At 38.6% G+C, this 25,365-nt stretch overlaps 1 protein-coding gene across 1 annotated transcript; it reads left to right on the forward strand.

Moving 5' to 3' along the window:
• The first annotated feature begins 67 nt into the window (after nt 1-67).
• On the forward strand, nt 68-22,525 carry pex1 (peroxisomal biogenesis factor 1). The gene is made up of 24 exons (XM_030147265.1): nt 68-259; nt 877-1,023; nt 1,176-1,259; nt 1,416-1,530; nt 2,768-3,429; nt 5,412-5,531; nt 6,278-6,395; nt 6,580-6,686; nt 7,093-7,178; nt 7,280-7,412; nt 10,690-10,786; nt 10,879-11,049; nt 11,175-11,329; nt 12,189-12,375; nt 12,904-13,070; nt 13,665-13,799; nt 13,895-13,959; nt 16,140-16,282; nt 17,360-17,463; nt 18,148-18,324; nt 19,813-20,052; nt 20,200-20,394; nt 21,454-21,584; nt 22,131-22,525. The coding sequence occupies exons 1-24, from the start codon at nt 152-154 to the stop codon at nt 22,213-22,215; spliced, it is 3,732 nt and encodes a 1,243-aa protein (XP_030003125.1). The 5' UTR covers nt 68-151; the 3' UTR covers nt 22,216-22,525.
• The last annotated feature ends 2,840 nt before the right edge of the window (nt 22,526-25,365 follow it).

The following is a 25,365-nucleotide window of genomic DNA, read 5'->3' on the forward strand; positions in this document are numbered from 1 at the left end:
TTTTGAAAGAATGATGAGCCCATATCTACTGCATTGGTCTAGATGACCAGTCAGGACATATCAATCGAGTGTGAGTTCGTCGTACCCGGAAGGTTAGCTGAGCAACTTGTAACGTGTTGTTTATTAAGCTTAATAAGGCCATGTTAGAGGAATGTTTTCAAATCAGGGCATTCATCCTGTAACGATTGTTTTCAACAACACAAAGAACTGCTTTCTTCATCTCCCGCTGAAGTTGATATCGCATCTTTTATTGAACGAGGTAAGTTAGCTTAGCTAGTTGTGCTTTCAGTGTCAGTTAATAGTGTCAGCTCATAGACATAAAAGTTTGCTCGGTGGAAGTAAACATTAAAGTGTGCACGGCGTTCGTCAGTTGTAGAAACTGTCAATCATTTATGAAAGTGTTTCATGTGTAGAAGTAATGCTAGTATTGGTTTATTTGTCAACCTTCTCATCGAGAGATATGAAGCATTTTGGCAAAAAATAAAGATACAAGAACTCTGAGTGACAGATTTTATCAAGTGGAAAGCTGATCAAAGTTAGTGGTGAACTAATCAATAATTTCACTTATGGTTTCCATTTGGTAGCAGTTTTCGTGCATGGTCTTCTAGTGATGGCAGAGATTAACTTTTAAATTACAGTAGAAAACTGGGTGAAGACTCACTGTCGGCCTAATGCCTTAAGTGTAAAACAAACAGTGAAACCCTCAGTTCATTTTGTTCTGTAACGTAGGAATGGATCTGTCGTCTACTCTAAAGCAAAGTGTTATCTCTCTTATTCTAGACTGATATGTTTACATTCTGTATTATAGTTATCTGCTCTGTCACAGTGTTATATTACATGTATAATGGCTTAACTGAGCACACTTGTCTGATGCAGAACCAGGCTTTGGAGTTGTCCTGGGGAAATGGGTCTCCAGTGTTTCTCAGTTGGACACCTAACAGAAATTCCTCTAATGCTGACAGCCATACAGTGGAGCTGTGTCGACAACTGGGGGAGAAACTGGGCTTAAAAGATGGAGAACAGGTAAGAGTCCACAGCAAAGACCTGGTTCTGTGGTGCAATACTCCATTTTTATGCATTTCAATGACAAACCACTTCTCTATTGCCCGTGTGTAGTAATTGTCATTTATGCCTGATCACATCTTCATTCTTACTGGTTGTATGATCTCCCGCAGGGTTTCCTAAGACCATGTCATCAGGTTTCATCAGTGCATCAAGTGTTTGTGGAACCTCTTTCATCTGACGACTGGGAGATCTTGGTGGGTGTAGTTAAGTAAATATAAAACCAGTTTCATGCTGGAAATGTAAATACGCAATGCATACATCTCAAATCTGACAGCTACCACACTACAAAGCAAACAGAGATAGAAATTAACATTGTACAGCGTGTCTCTTGTTGTGCTTTAAACCTCCAGGAGCTCCATAGTACTGCTTTAGAGCAGCAGCTGCTTGATCAGATCAGAGTGGTGTTCCAAGACGCTGTGTTCCCTGTGTGGGTGGACAGTCACACAGCCATCTACATCCAAATAGGTGAGAGTTAATAATCTGCTTCTCTATCGAATTATCTTTTAGTAGATTGTAGGAGCTGCTGAATTTGACTTGTCATCTCTCAAAATGAGAAAGTTGCCACATGTACTAGTACCTTTATCGTGTGTGACTAATATTATGTTACTCTATTACACAATAATTTTCTTGTTTACTTACACACTTTAACTGGGTCTGTTCAGTACTAATCTGGGATCACACACCTGTGCAAATTCTTTCTTTATGTACAAACAATTTTTTTTCTTGGTCATATGTTGATAAATACATTGAAATCATACATTTAGCACAATATAAATTTGTTGATTAGATTTTTGTCATCCATGTGTATTTTATTTGCATTGTCAAATAAAACACAAAATGATTCAATAATTTGTACTTGCATATATCCTTATGCTTATCCTTATGGGGAAAATATTTTACTATTATAACTCCTTTGAATAGTGCACCTTTCGTCCTCTAAGATGTTTTGAATGGTTTGTCATGTTATGGCCATAAAGAATAGATTAAATCCTAAACAACCATCTGATGTCGTCTTTTTACCATGACAACAGTATTTGCCATTTTGCCCAGCCCTGTTCTGTATTATAAACTATATACTGAGTACATTTATTTTTTTCCTCTTTCTTGATTTTTTTTTTTTTAACTACAGTACACTGTTTTTTAAAGATTAATTCTTGGGCTGTTGAATGACATACAGCAAATATGCTCAGGTTGGAATCAAACTGAGGCCACAGTCTATTTGGTTCATACTCTACCTAGTGACTGACTGGGATGCTCCTTTACTCTGTTGTTTTGTGTGTTACATGTGTTGTGTCTTCATATTGTGTTCACTTCAAAAACTGATTGTTTTGTAGGAAATCCATAATCATCATTATTGATTCCAGTAACAGGTTTCAAGTTATGTTTCAGATTGATCTTACCAGTGTTATGACAGTTGTGTAATGTTTGTGCATTTGATAGTTTTTGTGTGATGTGTGAAGGTTGAGTTTGGTTCATATCTAATATTTGCAGGGTTTTGATATTTTTCAAGGTGAGTTTGTAGCATATTTTGTAGCATATTTATATAAGCATATTTGTTTAGAGTTTTGGAAAATGGTGCATAAATTAGAAGAAAAATGTCTTACCAATTGAGAAAAACTATAGTTTATGGTTTGCTCATATGCACAATGAAATGTATTTGTGAACACAATAATGTATTTTTTTTTTCTTTACATCTCCACAGCATCACTCTTGCCATCTGTGCTCTATGGTCGCCTTGAGCAGTTCACGGAACTAGTTGTCTCTCCAAAGAGCCGTTTTGGCATTGGCAACTTCAGTGGATCTCCACTGAGAACAAACAAGGATGAACAACCTCCCAGACGCCAAAACACGGATGTTTCCTCCCCTTCAAGACCACAAAACCACCAGTGGGGTGGCATAGGTGACCTGAAAAGCCTGCTACGTTACATGCTTAAGGGGCCTCATGATCTGGTTAAAGAGCAGCCTCGTGTACCTGAAATCCCTGCCCTTCTTACAGATTCTGTCTACAGAGTATGTGGAACACCCCCTGACTCTCTTTGTACCATAAGCCACATTGCAACCAGTGTTGTTCATTTATTTCCTTGGAGCCATAGACTGAATTCTTGGCAAACTGGTCCATCTCCAGTCACGTATGGCCTCCTCTCTAGAGTCCTGTCCCCTAAAGAAACAAAGGACAGAGTCAAGCAGACTATAGAGAAAAAGAAAAATGCAACTGTTGAAAAGACTCCTACAAATGCTGATGGAGGAGAGACGGCGAAGGAAGAAGAGGCTGTTGTGGTCAGAGTGGTGTGCCATGGGATTGAGAGGCAACAAGGAAAACAAAGAGGTCAGAGCAGCGGCGCCATCCATAGTGGAAGAGTCTGGGTCAGTATCAGATGTCGACCATGTCGCTCCTGCCCCCCCCAAACACATTTTGACATTGAAAACCTCTATACATGTACAAATTAACTGTACTTCTCTTTATTAGAAGCTGGGTAATGATAATAAACCATAAAATAGAGTTTACATTATCTTTTTTGATGGTAAGATGCCTTTTTAGATGCAGTATTTTTATGATCTTATTACAATGCATCACCACATGCTGCAGATTATGCTCCCTCTCAGCTGAACTCAAATTTGACCAAACACTAGTCACATTTTGATACTGTTTTGCTCTGCTTGCCATTTCAGCAGGTGATATGGACACTTGTGTTTAGTTCATTGTCAAAATATTCCTGCTTCAGTAAACACTTCACTTCCAAAATAGATTCTATTTGGAACCACAGCTGCAGTGTTTTTGAACCAGTCATGATTTTATATATGACCACTTACTATCTCTTACAGTGTTTGTTTACTGTTCATACCTGAAATAGTAAGTTATCTTGTGGTTACCTTGTGAATAGGTGATCATGATAAGGGTCAAAACACACAATGTCCCGTCAGAGAGTTAACTTTAATTAATTGCCATTCCAACATTTATTTCAATATAAAGTAACTTCTTGTTTTGGATAATCCCTTATGGTCCAACTAAAGCAAAAACAAATTTAAAACTAAAATTGTGGATCATTTAGCAACACTAATCTGTCAAATTGTCTAAAATGTCCTGTCAGAGACATTTTGAATATCGTGTTTTGACCCATAAAAAAAAATAAATAAATACAGTATGGTCAAAGCTCATTTTACTTTTAAATGATTTACAGTCATATTTTGCTGGTATTATGTGATTTTAAATTAATTTCTAAAGTCTTTACTTGTAGTTTATGTGTCATAAAGCCAAAAAGCTTTCTATCATGTTCCATTTAGTTACATAAGGATGAAAAAAAATAAAAGGGGAAAAAAATGTAAATAACCTCCTCCCCCTCACATAAAATAGATAAAATTAATACACATCAATGATAATCATTTGTAAACCGGTTAATTTTCCTTATTATATACCTGTTGGAAGAAAATCTAAAAAAAAAAGTCTTACTCATACATACCCAATAAATAAACATGGGGAACAAAAACAAGAAAATTAAGTGTTACATAAGTCTAAAATTGGTTCATTTTATTAAAATAATTTAATAAAATGGATTAGTAAAATAGATATTCCACTGCAGAACACTAGAGGGAGAATGGGTTCCACCACTGACAACCATACCCTAGTCTTAGAACCATGGACGTTTATCAAAGCAATAAATACTTAAATGGATAAATTTGAACATCAAACTTAAAATGATTCATTTATAAATGTGAAAGTGAACATCAAACTAACCTTCAAATATGTAAGAGGGAGCAATTTTAGTCTTTGAAGCTAATACTTTCTTGAAGCCTGATATCAACCATGGCCTTCAACTTCTGCTGAAATTAATATTTTTGTAGAATAGCCTATCAGCATTCATCAATCTTTGATGTTTTTGAGAGAATTGAGATTATTACCTCCGCCAAGGAGGTTATGTTTTTGCCAGGGTTTGTTTGTTTGTCTGTCTGTTTGTCTGTCCGTTAGTGTGCAACATAACTCAAAAAATTATGGACAGATTTTGATGAAATTTTCAGGGTTTGTTGGAAATGGGATAAGGAAGAAATGATTAAATTTTGGTGGTGATTGGGGGTGGGGGGGCCCACGGGGGGGCCCATTTCCAACAAACCCTGAAAATTTCATCAAAATCTGTCCATAACTTTTTGAGTTATGTTGCACACTAACGGACAGACAAACAGACAGACAAACAAACCCTGGCAAAAACATAACCTCCTTGGCGTGGGGGGGCCCACGGGGGGGGCCACTGATCAGCCTTGGCGGAGGTCTGCGCTCTCCGAGTGCTTCTAGTTTATTGCTTTTTACAGAAATTTAATACATTGTTTTTCCATATACTGTCATGTCTCCCCAGATCCCACAGCCCCTCGCTGACAGGATGAACATAAATTCTCATTCTACAGTAAGAATTAAACCTGTGACATCACCCATCAAAGTAGCCTCTACCATTCGATTACAAGCCCTAAAACCTCTGGTGAGTGTCGGATTATCCATTTGTAGTTAGTGTGGCGTAAATGACTAATAATTAGCAGTGTTGGGAGTAATGGGTTACAAAAGTAATGCATTACAATAACAGATTATTTTTGCTATAACGCAGTAGTGTAAGGCATTACTAATCAATTTTCAGTAATATTTTACTCGGTACATGGTCAGTAGTGCTTATTGTTACAATACACTTTTCACCCATAATTTAACTGATCAAATGAAAAAAACAAACAAACAAACAAACAAACAGCAAGACTGCAAGACCTTAAGGAATCAAAAATGCATCAGGAAAGTTCTATTTCCTGTTGTCAGCCAGTGGGTGAAAATGGCAGAAGACAGTTCATTGGCCACATGGAAATATGCTCATTACCAACCCTAACCCTGCTTTCAAGAAGCTAGTTAACATGATCCCTGTGATCAGCAATGACAAGGTAAGCTAACGCTTCTATGACTAGAAACAGGGGTTGGGTTCTACTGCGCTCACACCATTTATGATGAGAGTCTGAATGTAACTCATAAGTAATACAGGAGCCATTCCATGTATTACAGTTCTGAGACAGTGATATTCTAAGGTAAGGAATTTCTTTTAAATAACAGTAACAAGTAATCCGTAATGTATTTTACTTTGGAAGTAACTTACACAACACTGCTAATAAGTGAAAGTGTTTCATATACTCATCTGTGGAGCTTCACTTTTGCCTGATGCTCATGTGATCTTTGACATAATCTCTGTAGCCAGAGGATGATGAGGAGGTCCAGACAGTTTTCCTTGGGTGGTTACACACTCAGAGTCATGAACCGTTAGCCTGTCTGACTGCACGGTCTGGCACCGTCCTCCTACATGGAACTGATGGTGAGTCATTTCTACTCATCATAGGATCTCCTTATAAACAAATCTGCAGATGACAGCAGGGTCAAGCTCTGTTAAATCATCTATACCAAAAAATTTTGAAAATAATTTCATGTTTGAATTAAACTGACAGTAGTCAAATGCAGTAAATGAATACTTCTCTCTCCCCTATTTTTCTCACTTATAGCAAAGTTAGAGTTTTCTTTAACTGTGCTGAAACCAGAACCAGAGAATGACCCTACAGACCAGCTGTTTCTTCTAGCAGCCGCAGTTCTGCAAAAGAACGACATACAGGTACCAGCATGTCATAGAAATGTTCCATTTAGGCTGGGCAATATGTCCAGTAAATTAAATTTTTATTTTCTCTTCGGTGTTATGAACTTTATATAGATTTTTTTCCTACTATAGATGCTGTAAATGCAGTATAAACTAACAACAATAAAAAAGCTGCACTTCAAAGTGTAGATAACTGTAAATAAAATAAAGCATGACCACCTTTCTTTGGTATTATTTCACTGCATTTTGAGGCTGTAACTTTCAATATGTTGCTGACCGGCACAGTTGCTGTGTGCAGATGACACAGCACTAATCTCAGTTTTTCACTTTGCACATTGTTCAAAAACACAAACTCAAAGCAGTTTCAAAAATCATTATGTTTTGATGTTGCTCACACCTGTGTGTCATTATGTATCAATTTCAGGTGGATAGAGCGCCAATAAACAAGCCAGCTGAGAAAACAGTTGCTGAAACATCTGAACCGGAGCTTCCTTCTCTTGGGACTCTTGGGTAATTCTCCAGCTATTTTGGAGTCCATGTGTGATTTAAAGGAGATCCATATCCAGTAATACTGTCTCTCTGTATTGTTTATTCTCTGGTCTTTTCTTCAGTGGGATTGATAAGCTTAGTAGATCTGCGTTTGAGTTCATCTCTCACAGCCTTCTGGGTAGTCCTCTTTCACAAGAACTGTGTTCAACAGGACAGGGACTCCGAGGAGGAGCTCTGCTCATCACTGGAGCTAAGGTACATGGGTAACACAACCACTGACAGTAACAGTGAATATTACAACAAATATAAATAAAAATGGCCTTTCAACTAGTCAGTGAATTGATTTAATTTTTGCAGCTCGTGTTCCTCTTTCATCTCTCTGCTAATGGCCAAAAATGAAGCAAATTTATGAGTTTCCCAAAAGAATTTAACAGCTCTGTGATGCACACTGTTAAAACTCATACAGTGGGGCAAAAAAGTATTTAGTCAGCCACTGATTTTGCAAGTTCTCCTACTTAGAAAGATGAGAGAGGTCCGTAATTTTCATCAGAGGTACACTTCAACTATGAGAGACAAAATGAGAAAAAAAAAATCCAGGAAATCACATTGTAGGATTTTTAAAGAATTTATTTGTAAATTATGGTGGGAAAAAAGTATTTGGTCACCCACAAACAAGCTAGATTTCTGGCTCTCACAGACCTGTAACTTCTTCTTTAAGAAGCTCTTCTGTCCTCCACTCGTTACCTGTATTAATGGCACCTGTTTGAACTGGTTATCTGTATAAAAGACACCTGTCCACAGCCTCAAACAGTCAGACTCCAAACTCAACCATGGCCAAGACCAAAGAGCTGTCCAAGGGCACCAGGAAGAAAATTGTAGACCTGCGCCAGGCTGGGAAGAGTGAATCTACAATAGGCAAGCAGGTTGGTGTGAATAAATCAACTGTGTGAGCAACTGTAAGAAAATGGAAGACATACAAGACCATTGGTAATTTCCCTCAATCTGGGGCCCCACGCAAGATCTCATCCCGTGGGGTCAAAATGATCATGAGAACGGTGAGCAAAAATCCCAGAACTACACGGAGGGACCTGATGAATGACCTGCAGAGAGCTGGGACCAAAGTAACAAAGGCTGCCATCAGTAACACACTATGCCAAGAGGGACTCAAATCCTACAGCGCCAGGCGTGTCCCCCTGCTTAAGCCAGTACATGTCCGGGCCCGTCTGAAGTTTGCCAGAGAGCATATGGATGATCCAGAAGAAGATTGGGAGAATATCATGTAGTCAGATGAAACCAAAATAGAACTTTTTGGTAAAACCTCAACTTGTCATGTTTGGAGGAAGAAGAATGCTGAGTTGCATCCCAAGAACACCATACTTACAATGAAGCATGGGGGTGAAAACCTCATGCTTTGGGGCTGTTTTTCTGCAAAGGGGACAGGACGACTGATCCGTGTTAAGGGAAGAATGAATGAGGCCATGTATCATGAGATTTTAAGCCAAAACCTCCTTCCATCAGTGAGAGCATTGAAGATGGAACATGGCTGGGTCTTCCAACATGACAATGATCCCAAACACACCACTCGGGCAACGAAGGAGTGGCTCCATAAAAAGCATTTCAAGGTCCTGGAGTGGCCTAGCCAGTCTCCAGACCTCAACCCCATAGAAAATTTGTGGAGGGAGTTGAAAGTCCATGTTGCCTAGCGACAGCCCCAAAACATCACTGCTCTAGAGGAGATCTGCATGGAGGAATGGGCCAAAATACTAGCTACAGTGTGTGCAAACCTGGGGAAGACTTGCAGGAAACGTTTGACCTCTGTCATTGCCAACAAAGGTTATGTTACAAAGTATTGAGCTGAACTTTTGTTATTGATCAAATACTTATTTTCCACCATAATTTACAAATAAATTCTTTAAAAATTCTACAATGTGATTTCCTGGATTTTTTTTTCTCATTTTGTCTCATAGTTGAAGTGTACCTGTGATGAAAATTACAGACCTCTCTCATCTTTCTAAGTAGGAGAACTTGCAAAATCAGTGGCAGACTAAATACTTTTTTGCCCCACTGTATGTGTACAGAAAATCAGACAAAAGGGGCACACATTAATATTACCTTCATTGTTTAACTTTGTTCACTGCAGAGTCCAGACCCATGATATTTATACTCTTCAGTCTATGGTAGCACACTGAACTGGAATTTCTCTCCATATTAGAATAGAACATGTGCTATCCAGAAATGTGACATAGATGTTTATTGTTGCTGTTACAACAACAATGAAAATCAGTTTAGCAACAAACACTTAAAGCTATACTGTATGATCTGTCATTTTTACACTTTTCTTTTGTAAACTTAAAATGCTCCTAATAAGTGTGTGGCGCACTAAAATATATAAGGAATCCACCAGGTTTTCAAACTGAAAAATGTTTAAGTCTCATATATTTCTGATAAAAGTCTGACCAATCATTTTATTCGGTCCGAATAAAATGATTTGCCAAACTTCCTGTCTCTCTGTTATCCGTGTCCCGCAACAGTTACCGGTGCCTCTGAATCTGACTTCATGGCCTGTTTCACTTGCGCTGTTCCTTCTTTGAAGGGGTGTGAATGGGTGGACTCAAATGTGTGGTGCTGAAGGGAAAAAAACTGATTTATTAACAGAAACAACAACCAAAGGGAACAAACAGAAAAACCCAATTGCAGCAGTCAGACTCTGGTGCGTGAAGGATGGTGATAAAGTCTGGGTTATTGTGAGGTGATGAGGTGCAGTGAAGACAATGATCCAGTGCAGCACAGCCAGAGACAAGACCCTTAAATACAGCTCCTGATGAAAAAGGAGCTGTGGCTGTGCAGCGCGCAGCAGGTGGATTATGGTGTGTTTGATTGCTGAAGGAGGGGTACGCCGGAGCGGACCGTGACTCCTCCGCCTCTACCTCTGCTTCCCACCGCATGTGTCAGGGGAGGAGGGGAGTGTCAGGCAGGGGGAGGCGGGCAGGACTTTGGAGGGAGGCGGGTTGTTCATGTTCAAATTTGCAAAGTGCTTTGTGACATGCCAGAGCAGTAGGTATAGCTTTAAAGTGCAAAAAGACTGTATAAAAAAATGCAGTATATATGGAAACTATTGACAATATACATAAACTACAAAGATAAAATATACAAATACTACTATAATACTACTAATTACTGCTAAAATATACAAAAAGCTAACTGTACTACAGATAAAAGAAATGTATACAACATATCAGGATATATACTGGTGATAATGGATATATACAAAATAAAATTAAAAACAAGGTGCAGGGGTTATGATTATTGATTATTGCAGGTGAGGGGTGAGTATTACATTGTCCAAAAGACTGGTGGTGGCTTTTCAGTCAGTGTGTGTGTGTGTGTGTGTGACATTTAACTGCTTTTTACTTTTTCTGTTCTATTTCTGTTTCGTCTTACTACTACTCCTCATTTCCAGTACCAGTACATAAAACTGGTCTGCATAATTTGACCAATCAGATATACTATATGACTTTTTATCTACCCACAGGGGAGTGGGAAGAGCGTATTCTCCCAAGCCCTCTGCAGGAAAGCTGCTGAAGATCTTGACACCCATGTGAAGGTGTTGAGCTGCAAGAAGCTACAAGGTCAACAAATAGTGTATTCACATTTTGTAGAAAAATAAAAATTAAACAACTTGAATGTATTCATCAGAGCATTTGGTGGATTCTCTTTTCAGGCAAAAGGGCAGAAACCGTGAGGCAGATGCTGAAGGATATTTTTGAAGAGGCAGAGTGGAGGCAGCCCTCAGTGGTTCTACTTGATGACCTAGATCATATTGCAGGAGCACCATCCTCACCAGAGCATGAGCACGGCCCCGAGGCAGTGCTGCAGCAACATATTGCACAGAGTAATATGAATTCTTTAATTTGTTGTTAATGCGTGAGGTCATGTGTGGTTTGTCGTCACAAATGACTGAAGCAATAATAACCATTCCAGGCCTCCCTGTTGATCCTCCTCTGTCTGCACCTGCAGGTCTAAAAGATGTGGTGGATGAAGCCGTGGTCCAGGCCAGCCTAGTGTGTCTGATTATCACCAGCCAGAGTGAGCACACCCTCCACCCATCCCTGACTGAGCTGCAGGGGTCCCACTTCATCCAAGGCTTTTCACACATCCAGCCCCCAGATCAGGTCAGCACTCTTACACAGATTTACTCAAAGGCCCTGTTCACACCTGGCAGTAACATGTATCACCAGTGACCTCACTTCCTCTAAATGCAAAGAAGCAAACTCACCTGTAGCTTCAATCTTTCATTTCAAGTTTAACAGACTGGCTTTATAATGTTTTTTTTTTTTTTGTTTAGCGGTTTATGTGCGACTACAAGCAGCTTTTAATATGGAATGTTTTCTTGTCTGTTAATCGATGCATGAGTTGAAGTTGTGAATCACTTAATACACCTTTTAAATGCCAATATGACAATTTAAATCACCGTGGGTAAAATATGTATATGGATTTCTACTAAATTATGCAAACTGTAGATATTTCATTTCCTGATGTAGGAAAAAGTGTTGCAGTGTCATTGCAAAGTCCAGAATCAGTTTTAGTAAAACCTTATTGGTAGCAGGTACAGGGACTTACACTTCTCCACCCATCCTAGGGAGCTGAATATCATTGTAAGTGTTCTTTGAATTTGGCTAAAGTCCCATCGGATAACATGGACGGGCAGGATTTATAACTTACATTGTAGTCAACTATAAGGGGTTAGAGGTGTTTTACATTTTGGCTTCAAATTTGAAGGGTTCTGACTGTGTCCTGAATACGGAGTCCCTCAGTCCCTCCCCACATAAAACAATGTGGAGCCACATCACCTTCAGTGCATCCTGAGGGGTTGGATTTGAATGTGTCCTCAGTGAGTCCTGAATGTGTGCACATATTACAATAGAGCTGTCAACATGGTTCACACAGGGCACTGGTTAATGCCAAGTCTGAGTAGAACTGTAAACCCTGGGGAGAGACAAAACAATGACAAGCGTATGTTATTGTTTGCAGGGTCAAAGAGCAGAGATCCTAAACCATCTGATCCTCAGAAAAACCAGCCTGTCTGAGGAGACCTTACAGACTCTTGATCTTGGTGCTGTTGCCAAGGAGACAGAGGGTTATACACCACAAGATCTAGCACTGCTGTTGGAGCGGGCCATCCATGCCAGCACCGTCCACAGAGGATACAGTCACCAGGGTACCAGGGTTACATACAATAAAACCTATTCTGTATATTATAAACTGACATCTTCAGTCTTCCACATTGCTCATAACCCTATTGCAGGGTTTCTTAAAAACTCTTAAAATGTCTTAAATGTGATTGTTCTAAATTAAGATTAAAATTGATAATTAACGCTTAAATCTGACGCTAAAAGATCTTAAACATTCCTCAGACAATTAGTGATAGTGCTGTAAAATGTGTAGTTGGTGTTTAGCATTTTATCATAACAGAGATGGGAACAAGTAAAGCCACCAACAATCATTCATGTATGGAACAGCTTGAAGGTCATTCCAGAAATATTAGTTGTGAAGAAATGGAAATGTAACATTAGCTGGATTGAAACATAGTTATGACTAGTTCAAGAAAATAAATGAGGTCTGTTTTACTGCTATTTTTGTAGATGTAACATCTTCAATTTGACCAAAAATGTCTTGGAAAAATGTCCTAAAAGTCCTGAATGTGCCTTCCTCAGACGTGCAGATGTGTCTGTACTCTGTGTCTCAGGTGTGCATCTGTCATGGAGGGACTTTGCCCAGGCTCTTAAGGGATTCACTCCTCCCTCTCTGTGGGGTGTAGAGCTTTACAGCCCAGGTGGATTTGGGCTGGAGAGGGTCGGAGGGCTGAGAGAAGTGCGACAGCAGCTAATGGATACAATACTGCTTCCTGCTAAGGTTTGTCAGCTGGAAAAAATAACAAGCTGTAAGGGAGGAATAGATATAACAACACTGAAATGATAAATATATTGTCATTAATTATCTGTGATTATGAATTATCTTAAAAAATGAGTTATACAGAGCACAGTTACTAGCCCTTACTGTTATAGAAATACCAAAATTCAATACATTTATCAGTCAAATTTACCTGATGTCTTGTCTTTGTTCAGTTTACATTTATTTAATATTGATAAATTATACAAAGCTTCATACAGAACGATGTACATGCACCCAGCCCTCTTTAGTTTGTGATGTATGATTGAAAAAATGTGATTAAAAACTCAGAATCTTTGCTTTGTTACCAGTAAATTAATCTGATTCTAGGATATACAGGCACCAGAAGCTAGACTACAGCTTGTCTTTAATATATTTGCTTTTTTGTCAGACAACAAACAGCACAGTCTGTACATAGCGTTTCAGTCAGGGCTGGTTCTTCAAACTTGTCACATTATTATAAACTCAATCCAACACATTTGTCTCAAGAACAGCCAGTAGATACTTATGTTGTGTGATGTTGTGGAGATAATGATTTGTTTTTTAATCCTTTCTCAGTATCCCATTCTGTTCTCCAATCTCCCCATCCGCCATCGCTCTGGAGTTCTCCTATATGGAGCTCCTGGTACAGGGAAGACTCTGCTGGCCCGGGCTGTCGCTAAAGACAGTGGTATGAACTTCATCAGCATCAAAGTAAGCCAGCCTTTGGTTCTGACAGTCAGAAATTATTACTTTTATTAAAATTATATATTCATCTTTTGTAATGCTGGACATGTGCCTCTCTCCAGGGTCCTGAACTCCTCAGTAAATACATCGGAGCAAGTGAGCAGGGAGTCCGTGACGTCTTCCAGAAGTTAGTGAACACTTTGTTTTTGACTGTGGCAGGCCTTGTTACAGTTTTTCTCAGTCGCTTTGGTACATTTCTCAGATCAGAATTGAAATTCTCAAAACTACTTGTTCAATCTTCACATCATTGTGTCACTTGTGCACATCAAAAAAGCAATTTCTCATTTCCTTGAACAAGTTGAAAATGCTTTGATCCATCCATGCAAATGATTATATACAATTCTCTGCTGTTTCCTGCATTATCAATTGCTTGTGTCGTGTTGATCCAGATGTATTATAATGAGTCTCTGGTGAATAGTCTCACCCCCCACAACATTTAGATTTTAGTTCATCATCGCGTAAGTCTTTACATGCAAAATGGTTGAACAAGTTGTCATAATATGTCAAGCATATTTCTATACATTTTCATTAGACTTTTTTCTAAATCTGTCCTGAACTGGTAAATTGCTCCCAGTGAATCTTTACAGACAGGAACGTCAGGAGGTGTGGGAAGACTTCACTGTAATTCCTACAACAGTGCATGGACAGTTTTCCCTAAGGAGACTGTCCTATGTTCACATTTCTACTGTTTTTTTTGTTTTTTTTCTTTGTGCTATGTAGTGCTGTCTATTCCTTTCTGTATCACAATGACATGGTCTCTCAAAAAATTACAGTACAAACACTAAGAGCGTGAATGTGAATCTTGTCTAGTCTCTTGCAATCAATCTCCCACATACATTAAGGAGTAACTTACAATTTACAACAATTATCATCCAAACTTTAGCCATAGTTTACATCAGAACATCCCTCCAGAGTCCACTGTTATACTGACAACAGGACTAAGCAGTTGGACTGTCTGATCCGTACACAATGACACAAGGACTTGTCATTCTGATGGCACTGACATGGTCATTGACACAGGTATTTACTTTTGAGAGATCACCTAAGGATTTTGAGCAGGAGACTGGCTTTTGCAGGTAATCCATGGTGTTTTGCTATTTGTAAGAATTGTTTTGAGAAATGCACTTACTGTTTTGCAAATGTTGAGGATGATTTGAGAAATGTACCAAAGCGACTGAGAAAAACTGTAAATGGAGGTTTTAACAGGCAATTACTTAAACTGATTATAAGACCCAGTAAGAACCATTTCATATAAGACAGGGGTGTCAAACTCATTTGAATTGAGGGGCCACATATAGCCCAGTATGATCTCAAATGGGCTGGACCAGTTAATTAATTACAGTGAAAAAAGTAAAATTACATTATGAAAATGTTTATATCTACAACGTTTCCCTAAAAATCTGAATAGCTTGACCAAACTGAAATGTCTTGAGAAAAATAAAAACAATTTTATGTCTCAGTTTACACATTTACATTACAGCTTACAGATCACAGTGGATCTACAAAATCACAAAACATTTGTAACAGCCATGTTATTGTTAAAATTGCACTTACATCTCAAGACACTGCAGGTTCACGTTTGTTTAGGTTACTCAGGTTACTTGTGAAAGGATAGTTTATAAATGTAAAAATTGTCATGTTATTTTACTTTTTTACACTAAAACAAAGAGAAACAGTTGGGGGTTGTCATTTTTAAGTCATTCTGTTTATATTTTACTGGTCTGACCCACTTGAGATCGAATTGGTCTGTATGTGGAACCTGAACTAAAATAATTTGGACGCCCTTATGCTTAATATTGTCAGTGTTTTGCATTTCACATATCCTATGGGCCGGATTGGACCCTTTCGCTGGTTTTGGCCCGAGGACCGTATGTTTGACACCTGTGATATAAGTGATTCTTTTGCTCTTTTGTCGCATACACAAAGTGCTCCACTTAGATTATAAGACAACAGATGTGCAGTTATAGTGATTGAACACGTAACTTCATTTAAGATTAATTTACAGGTTATGTTACATTTCTGGCTTTACAATATTTTATGGTCTTTCTCAACCGTTCAGCCATCAGAAATCAACATAAATAGAGAACACTGTACAAAATGAACATTTTCTCATATATACTGCAGTAAAATGAAAAACCTTATTTTCAGTTTCACCAAGCTCCTACAACAGAGTGTGTCCTCCTCTGAAGTTGCGGTAAACCTGCCAGTCTCTAGGGCTAATGGCTGTGTTCCTGAACCTAACTGTGCATATATCTGGAATAATTTAGTTTCGCTCTGTCTAATTTGGCTCTCCTAATTTGGTTGCAGGGCTCAAGCTGCCAAGCCGTGCATCCTTTTCTTTGATGAGTTCGACTCTTTGGCTCCCAGGAGAGGCCATGACAGCACGGGTGTGACTGACCGTGTTGTCAATCAGCTCCTCACACAGCTGGACGGGGTGGAAGGCCTGCAAGGTATGGGCATTTTGGACTATGGTCTGTGCAGTTATGTATAAGTATGGGTTTGGTGCTGCAGCCAGTTGCCTTTTTGATGATACATGTGGGAATTAATAATTAACGAATCGTATGTAGGACTTTCAGCCGTCAGACCCGGTCCCTGTTAAGGCTTTTTGGAGACAACAGTGTGATATAAGCATTCGCTGTCGTATCAGTTTTGCAGCATTCGTCTGAATCTGAGTAGAGATGATAGATTTCAGAATTCATCCTGTTCCGTCTATCAGCATCACATCATCAATAAACACTGGTGACCCATTTCCACTGACACATGACGTGTTCTGCTGTGGATCATGAGCTGTTGCTTTCCATCTTCAGACTTGTCTCTTACCTTCACTCTGGTACAAGTTAGTGCTGTTCACATCAACCCAGAGAATCTTTTTCCAGAACTTGGCAGGCTTTTTTACCTTTCCTGTTAAATTTTAATCTGTCCTGCCTGTTGTTGAGTGTTACTGGTGCTTTGCAGAGGTGTCAAGTAACAAAGTACAAATACTTAAGTGGAAATTTTGGTTATCTATACTTACTGGAGTAATTATTTTTCAGCTGACTTTTTACTTTCTACTCCTTACATTTTAAAAATAGCCACGTTACTCCTATTTAATTTCGGCTTGTTTTCATTCTGGCTTGTCATCGTTCAAATAAAAAAAAAAACCTATTCAGATAAATCCAGCCGTCCGAATAGAGTAAATGTGATTGTGGTTGGATGAGAAGTATAAACATATACCTTGAAGACGTTTCACCTCTCACCCAAAAAGCTCTATCAGTTGGTGCAGGAGCCAGGTATTTATCCCATTCCCTATCTATATGCCTTAAGGGGTCACATGAGTCCTGATGTGTGTCTTGGGGACTAACAGCACCTTCAGGCCTTTGGATGGTTAATGAGTCATTAATGAGTCATTCAAGCCAAGATTGAAGTCCAGTTGCTTTTGATTCAACCGATCGAGAATTTCCATGACCTGGATGACTGAGGATCACCACAAGCATATTGATAATAAATACATTTCAGTGAAATTAAATCTGTTACATTTTTGTTTGTAGGTGTGTATGTCCTTGCAGCAACCAGTCGCCCAGATTTGATCGACCCAGCCCTGCTGAGACCCGGACGATTGGACAAATCCCTGTACTGCCCACCTCCTGATCTGGTTTGTTGAATTAAAATCAGTCATTACAGAAAAATATGTGTTTCAACAACACTACATTTGGGCTCACATGTCTGTAGAGTGGGGTAAATAAGTATTTAACACAGATAAACACAGTTCGAAAACGACGATTCACATGAACTTTTGGTTGGTATTAACTGTAGAAAATCACACAAGCTGATAAATCCTTATTGTCCTAATGGGCTCTATGCACAGCCCCACTACTTCCTGAACTTAGGGCAGCTCCTTTATTTCCTGTCTTTCATTATTGGATTTACTGATTAATCCAGGTGTGCCTGCTACCTCTTGTTGTGACTACTGTGGTCAGGCACACCTGGATTAATCAGTAAATCCAATAATGAAAGACAGGAAATAAACTAGCTGCCTTCAGTTCAGGAAATAGTGGGGCTGTGCAGAGAGCCCATTATGTTCTATAAAGTCGAATGACAGGGATACACTTGCCAACTGTAATTTATTTCATATTCATAGTTACTTCACAGTTGACGGTGCTGAGGTGGGACTTGGGTCTATTGTTTTAAAGTCTGCATGGCCCCTCTTGTGAATCTGCATGTTATGAATACTTATTTCCCTCCAGCTGAAGGCCTTAGAAGACATAAATATAATGTTATTATTTAAGAACACTCCTTATGTCATCCCAGTTAAATATGTGTTGTATTGTGTATTCAGGAGGCTCGCGTGGAGATCCTGAAGGCTCTGAGCACAGGCGTCCCTATGGCCGCCGATGTGGACTTGGAGCAACTGGCAGCAGTGACGGAGCAGTTCACAGGGGCCGACCTGAAAGCCCTGCTCTACAACGCCCAACTGGAGGCTGTCCACAGCAGCCTGGGGACTGGAGCACCGCACGTAAGCCTGTTTTCTTTAAAAGATGGCACCAGCGATGAGCTTATTGTGTTGCCTCAAGCCATAATTAATCATAATATGCAGGGACCTGTTGGAAAGTCCATTTCCGCATTATTTGGGATTCTTGTGGCTTGGCCCTCAAGGCTAATTAAATGAGGAGTTGTGTATGCATCTCAGCATGTGTGAGTGTCTGTCCTTGTGAATCCATTATCAGCTTTCAACGTAATTCATATTCCCTTCTATGGTGACAAGGATATGATTGACTAACCAAACAGCAGAGCCTACCAGAGGGAGGCTCTTCTTAAATAACCTTAATTTAAGATGTCTTATAATGCAGTGGAGTGGAGTCTGTTTTCTAAAGCCCCCAGGAAATGAATATTTAATAAACATACTAAATATGGAGTTTTAGGTTAAACTGTAATAGTAGTTTGAGTTTTTATAAACTTTCTGAAATTGGGTTTGCATTTGATCTGGATAGATTAGAAATTTACTACACAACTGACCCATCCGGATTGATAAACTACAATTGCATACTAGCTAGCTAGTTAGCTATGTAGCTGTTAATCTGTTAATATAGTGTTATGGTATAAGTCATATGTTACTGGGTTATTACCATCTTATTTGACTATATTCAAGGTTGTCTGACTAGTTAACACACTTTGCTAATACATCTAAGTAGTTCCAGTGATGATGTTATTAATGCTACTATTAGTATGACAATCAATATTTGATCTGACATGTAAACACATTGTGAAGAAAAAGTGTACCTAGATAGGGAAGTCCCATCCAATCTAGTTGGGGCTGACGGGTACTCATTTCAGAAAAAAAAAGCTGTATTGTGGTCAAAGACGAGAGACAACAAATTTTATTATCCCCTTTGATCAAAAAATCATAACTCATATGTTGTTTTCTCAAAAGATAATATTACAATTTAAGGTTATTGCATTAGTTGTAAAGCAGTTGAAGTATGAGATTTGTAGTGATTTTCACCTCTATTAATACTTCTTATATGCAGAAGACAAACAAACTAACTGATTAAAGCAGTGGTGAAAGACATGAAATGACAGGCGTTCTCACACATATTCAAATGGATCAATATAATGGCTTCAAATTCCCTGACAGAGAATGAGGTTTGGCAGGCTCCTTCTGAAAGGCAGAAACCTATGATTAGAGGGTGTTAATATCAACTTTTTATACAAATTTCATGATGTGGTGGATCTGAAATGACTGACTCTACATTGTCATCAGTATGAGAAGGCACAGGAGGATTTTAAAACAGGAAGTGGTGCATTGAGGCATCTATCCTCATCGATAAAAATGTAAATTTGTGTGTATTAAACCCAAGCATTGATGTGTTTCATCACAATAGAGCAAAATCATTTCGTTCACAGCTCAAAAGAGTGTTTTAGTGTTTTTTGTCACTTTACGGCATTAGACAGCCTTTGCCTTTTATTTCTTGTGTCTAAAATGTGGTCCTCTGTTGATAATCAGGAGCTAACCTCAGGCTCAGACAGCGACATGAGCCTTTCTTCAATGGTCTTCCCAAACAACAGCAGCGGTTCTGATGATTCCGTGGGGGAGGGAGACCTGGGAGCAGGACTGGACCAGTCCATGGTTCTCCTGGAGCACAGTGAGCTCCAAGCAGACGATGAACACTGTGGCAACATCTGGAGACTCTACTTTGGGAGTTCATATGAGACAGAGTCTGGAAGCTCTCCACCCTCAGCACAGGTAAACAGTGTGTAATTATGCTGCACCTTATTTTATTTAATAAGCACAGACAATAGTCACAGCCACTTATATGTGGTTTATATGATCTTACATTACTTATATAACTTTAGTATCTATCCTTTTCTCTCATTCTCACTCCCCACTCAGAACTCCCGGTGTGTCTCTGCTCCCAACTCCATGACCCATGACTTCACAGCAGCATCAGTTCGTGGCCCCGGCAGTTCGCTTCCTCCTTTGTACATGTCGTCTCTCCAAAGTGGATATGAAGAGCTGAACCCGGAGCAGCTGGAACGGCTCCTGCAAGACGTAAACAATGTCAAGAACAACTGCAGGAAAGTCGGCGTAAGTGGCTCTGGCTATTTTGTTTTCTTATCTTTTGTTTTATAGGACTAACACTAATACTGAAAACAATACTACAAAACATGAATACTGCATTTATTTTGTTTTATATTACACTGGTAGTTAGTGTGCAAGCTGATACAGATGCAGATTCGCTTTATTAATCCTTGGGTAAAATTAATGTTTGAAATTTACAAAATTAATAATGAATAATGGATATTATTATTACCCCCCCCCCCCCCCAAAGGGGAGGCAAGGGGTATTGTATTTGGTTAGGTTTGTTTCTTTGCTTCTTTGTTTGTTTGTTAACACTTTAGCGGCAAAACTATTGGTTGAATTCATCCTAAATTGGGTTTATAGATTGCCAGTGAGCCAGAATAGATGTGATTACATTTTGGGAAAAGTAGGTCAAAGTTAAAATTTTTTATGAATTTTTCCAAATCTTTTTCTTCTCCCATTTACTTAAAATGGGCAAAATTTCAAATGGCTGTAAAAACTTTCTTTTAATAATTTTGTTTCGATTTACTTCAAATTTGGCACATATATAGAGGTGATTGATATGCTGACATCAGCACATGTATAGACATGATGACATCAGCTGGATCGATGCTAAAATAAGCTACAATACATGTGAGGGGCGGGGTTTGTTGTGCCTGGCACCACTTGTTGTTATTATTAATAATGATATCAATAAATAATGGAAGCTTTTTTCTGTGAACTCAAACAGAGCCTTTTTTTACTAACTTACACTTAGATGTTTTGACCTTCAGATGATGTTTGTGTATATCTAACCTTTGCTGAGAAAACTCCTGCCACTGTTGGCTCAGACGAAGAAACTGCATGAGTTTCCTTGATGAAATGATGCTGTATACTGTATTGATATGATCAATTTCACTACAAATTTGTGATACTGAAAACCTGAGAACCTCCTTTTGACTGGAGCTTTTAAAACGTATTGATGGTACTAGAGGTTGCAAACTTACTTTAGAACAGTGGATGTTTGTGTTATGAGTGGTGGTCTCGGTCTTTGAGGGTTAATACTCATGTCCTTTGTGTATTCAGGATGAGTGTGTCCAGGTGCATTCAGCCTCCAGTCAACCTGGTGTATTACTGCGTCAGGCACATGTAAATGCCGCCTTGGCTGTGACCAAACCATCTCTGAGCAAAGCCGACTGGAGCCGATACACAAAACTGTGAGTATCGAGAAACAGCACTGGACTGATAACTGCAGAAGTCAGAGTAATAAAAAACATCTCTTCAAGTCAATAGAAGAAACTATTGTACCAAAAGGAGGAATTAAAAGCATTTCACAATTACCCAAAGTGTGTTTTAACAGATTCAGATCACTTTGAGCCTTTAATGAGCTGTTAAAAACCTTGCCTATGGAAGAAGGCAATAAAAAAACAAACAAAAAAATTATGTTAACTGTTGTCAAATAGCAACAGGAATATAAATACCAGTCAGTACTATGTATAATTTCTCTCATGGTAATCAACATTACATTCAGCAAACAGGATAATTTGTGGCTGAAGTGCAGAGGAGAAATTGTTCAGTCTTGAAACTGCAAATGAATATTTCATAAAGCTTCTTCGTGTCAGAAGTGATAACATCTGCTTTTCTGTGTTTTGACATATCTCCTTCAAATCTTACAGGTTGTGTACATATAATATAAGCACAACATCAGTTTTTTTCCCCATATTTTAATCACTGTTTATATGATACATTGTCTTTTTTTTCAGGTATGAATCCTTTGGTGGTTCAGGAGATGGAAAACCACTTCAGTCGTTCACATTTAAACCAGGACAACGTGTGACTCTGGCATGATTGTACACCAACAACTTCCTCAAATAATTGACAGACCACCGTAGAGTACATTCAAAAGTCAATAGTTGTCATAAATTTGGAGCCATCTGGGTTTTCTTGTGTAAACATGAGGCAAGATTTGGCAAAAACCCATGAAATGTTTCTTATACAAATGTATTAAAGGGACCATATTTTGCTAATCCAACTTTTACTAGTCTTTGGTTCATTTATTTGTGTATTTGGACCCTAATAGTTCAAAAAGTTTGAATTTGAACCCTCCAGGTGCTACAAAGCTATCTTTATATTCATTTTGGCAAAAATCGAGTGGATTTCTACAACCTGTTTTAATTCCTTCTTAATTTGTTACATTTATAACTAGTTACGTCACAATATTTGCACATATAAGGTCAAGACTTCCCATGAACATTTCTCCGAGTACGACGTTCCTACAAAGTTGTTTGGCAGCAGCAGCGGTTGTAGTTCATACTGAAAATATATCCAACAGTCAACAACCTGGGGGTGTGGTGTGAAGTGACTCATGTGCATTTAAAGGGCCAGCGCTCAAAACGACTTTTCTGGTGTCATTACTCAGAAATAGGGTTAAAGATGGACCTGTGGAGTTGAATTAATGAAAAATTCAGACCCAAGCATAGCATTTACAGTTTATGTAGACCACAGGGAAATGTTTTAAATTGCATAATTCCATAAAAAAAAAAAAAAAAGCAAAATATCATTTCTTTAAGGAAACAAGCTGAGTCTAACCCTAATCCTAACCTGAACAAAACCCCAATTTTTCAAAGTTAACACCTGATAATCTGAGACAGTTGAGAAACAGTAAATATTCCAAATGCAGAACATCAAAAAGTCACACTCATAGGTGGTTTGTTATTATTTAGAAAGCTGTGAAGTGTAACTGTGAGCCCTCAGTAAAAGTAATAATTTATTGATAATTCAACAATCTGTGAAGCTAAACTGTTTTAGTTTGTGAATGTAAATGAATGTTTGTATGATAAACATGATTTGTACTGATTTCTAACGGTACTATAACTGACAATTAAGCTGCTTACAATGTAATTACTGCACATATTGTACAATATCAGAGAATGCCTTTTGTAATTGTAAAGACATATAAATGTGACATCTTGGCCTTGTTGAGTTATTTGAGAAACAGCCACTGGATGGAGACACAGTAAATATGAAGTGTTAATCTTTTTTTTTTTCGAGAATGAAAATCCAGGAGAGTTTAGAGGATGTCCGTCAAACTCAGTATGTGTATGATCCTGAGGTTTAATTAATGCATACAATAAAAATGATATTTAATGCTGAGGCTGTTCGTTGTTTATGAAACATTTCAGACTACAATGCAGAGATCCATAATTACATTTTAGAATCCAGTCTGTTAATTCAAAGGGGGAGTCCATCTACTTTAATGACTTCACACATTAATATTAACTGGGGGGGGATTCAGTTTGTCAGCGATGAGAGGAACAATTAGAAACTGGAGGCGCTGTGGTCGTAAAGAGATTGTAAAGTTCATTATAGCCTTCCTGTAATAAAACCCGCAACAACCAGCAGAGTTAATAGGGTTTGACTTGTGAATGTCATAACTGGCAAATATTTGCTGTCACACGTTTGATTTAATGTGTAATTTAGAGAAATGCAAAGATCATTGGGCACGAGATCATCACAGCTGACAGTAAAGTTCCACAGGTGCATCAGTTCAGTGGTAATTGGCAGCATGTGTCAGTTATGAGACGACGGGAAAACAGCACATCGGTACTGTTGTTCTGTAGAATTTGGGGTTTTGTACGACTAATATCAGGTTCTTTATGGTGGTGGAGGACAAGGGGGGTGATACCATCTCCTTTGGGATCTGTTTCTAAAATGAAATCCCCTTCGATAACCTGCTAAAAACATGAGGATGGCCTAAAAATGTAACAATATAAAGATCCGTTTACTCATTATTTTATCACATGGGTCTAACCCAGTGACGGAGGGAATTCAACTGCATTCAACGGTTATGCGTTTCTAAAGTGTAGTTGATGAGCGATAAAGAGTGAACTGAAGAAGTCTCTTAGATGAGAGACGAAATGTTTTCAAAAGAGCTAAACAAGTCCAGTTGAACCTAGAAGAACGATGACCTGGGCAAATGAGAACTTACACAGATAAAGAGTGGATGGACTGTACACACAGCTCCACTACTTCCTGAACTTCAGGAGGGTCCTTTATTTCCTGTCTTTCATTATTGGACACACTGATTAAACCAGGTGTGCCTAATTAATCAGTAGTCACAACAAGAAGTAGCAGACACACCTGGATTAATCAGTGTGTCCAATAATGAAAGACAGGAAATAAAGGACCCACCTGAAGTTCAGGAAGTAGAAGGGCTGTGCATAAAGTCCATACATACTGGTTGAGGTGGTTTTTATGACTCTTTCTGTGGTGGAATAACAAAATAATACTACCTGCTCTGAAAATGGTCATTTTGGAAAAGGTTTCTTGCATGTTTCAAAAGTGTCTTAGATAGTTGATAAGGCATTACTAAGAATCAGAATTAGAATAGCCTTTATTGTCATAGTGTGTACAATGAAATTACAAGTACTACTGTTATGGTTAGTTTATTTTTACTGTTTATCCTAACGCTTTGCAAGTTTTGGTTGGTTCGTACTGCCCTCTTGTGGCGGAAGTTGTACACTGTTTACTGTGAAACCGTCATGAAGAGCAGCCGTCTGTGTCGTCTTGGCCCACATAAGGCTGTAAGGTATGTAGATTTAGAAATAGTGATAGGATATTGATCCGTATGTTAGATATAAATGGGTTTTTTGTCAATTTCGAGAATGAAAATGTATTTCTAAGTGAAATGTTAGAATGTTAGAAAAAAGCAGCGGTGTCAGCATACAGGCTAGCATACAGTTGCAGGTTACTATACGGCAGCGGTTAGCATTAAGCTAGCGGACTTTTCACATGCTAATTAGGCAATTCGGGCTGCTTTATTTACAGGTTAATTCAAAGTACAAGCAATTTAAATACCAATTAACAATAACGTTTTTAAAGTTTCTCATTAAGGCAGTAAACTACTGTTAGTTCAGTGTAAAGAGGATATGAGCTAATTGCTGTATTCTGTCTCTGTGTTACAGTTTTACATAAAAGATGATGAGTAAAAGTGTCAGT

This window comes from Sphaeramia orbicularis, chromosome 11 (genome assembly GCF_902148855.1).
Source record: "Sphaeramia orbicularis chromosome 11, fSphaOr1.1, whole genome shotgun sequence".
NCBI classification, from domain to species: domain Eukaryota; kingdom Metazoa; phylum Chordata; class Actinopteri; order Kurtiformes; family Apogonidae; genus Sphaeramia; species Sphaeramia orbicularis.

What these genes read in the sequence shown, in the direction of transcription:
- pex1 (XM_030147265.1), top strand. Translation starts at nt 152, where the DNA reads ATGTTTTCAAATCAGGGCATTCATCCTGTAACGATTGTTTTCAACAAC. An exon ending in ACATCCAGCCCCCAGATCAG is followed by an intron (nt 11,330 to 12,188) that starts GTCAGCACTCTT and finishes TATTGTTTGCAG; the next exon opens with GGTCAAAGAGCAGAGATCCT. An exon ending in TGAACTTCATCAGCATCAAA is followed by an intron (nt 13,800 to 13,894) that starts GTAAGCCAGCCT and finishes GCCTCTCTCCAG; the next exon opens with GGTCCTGAACTCCTCAGTAA.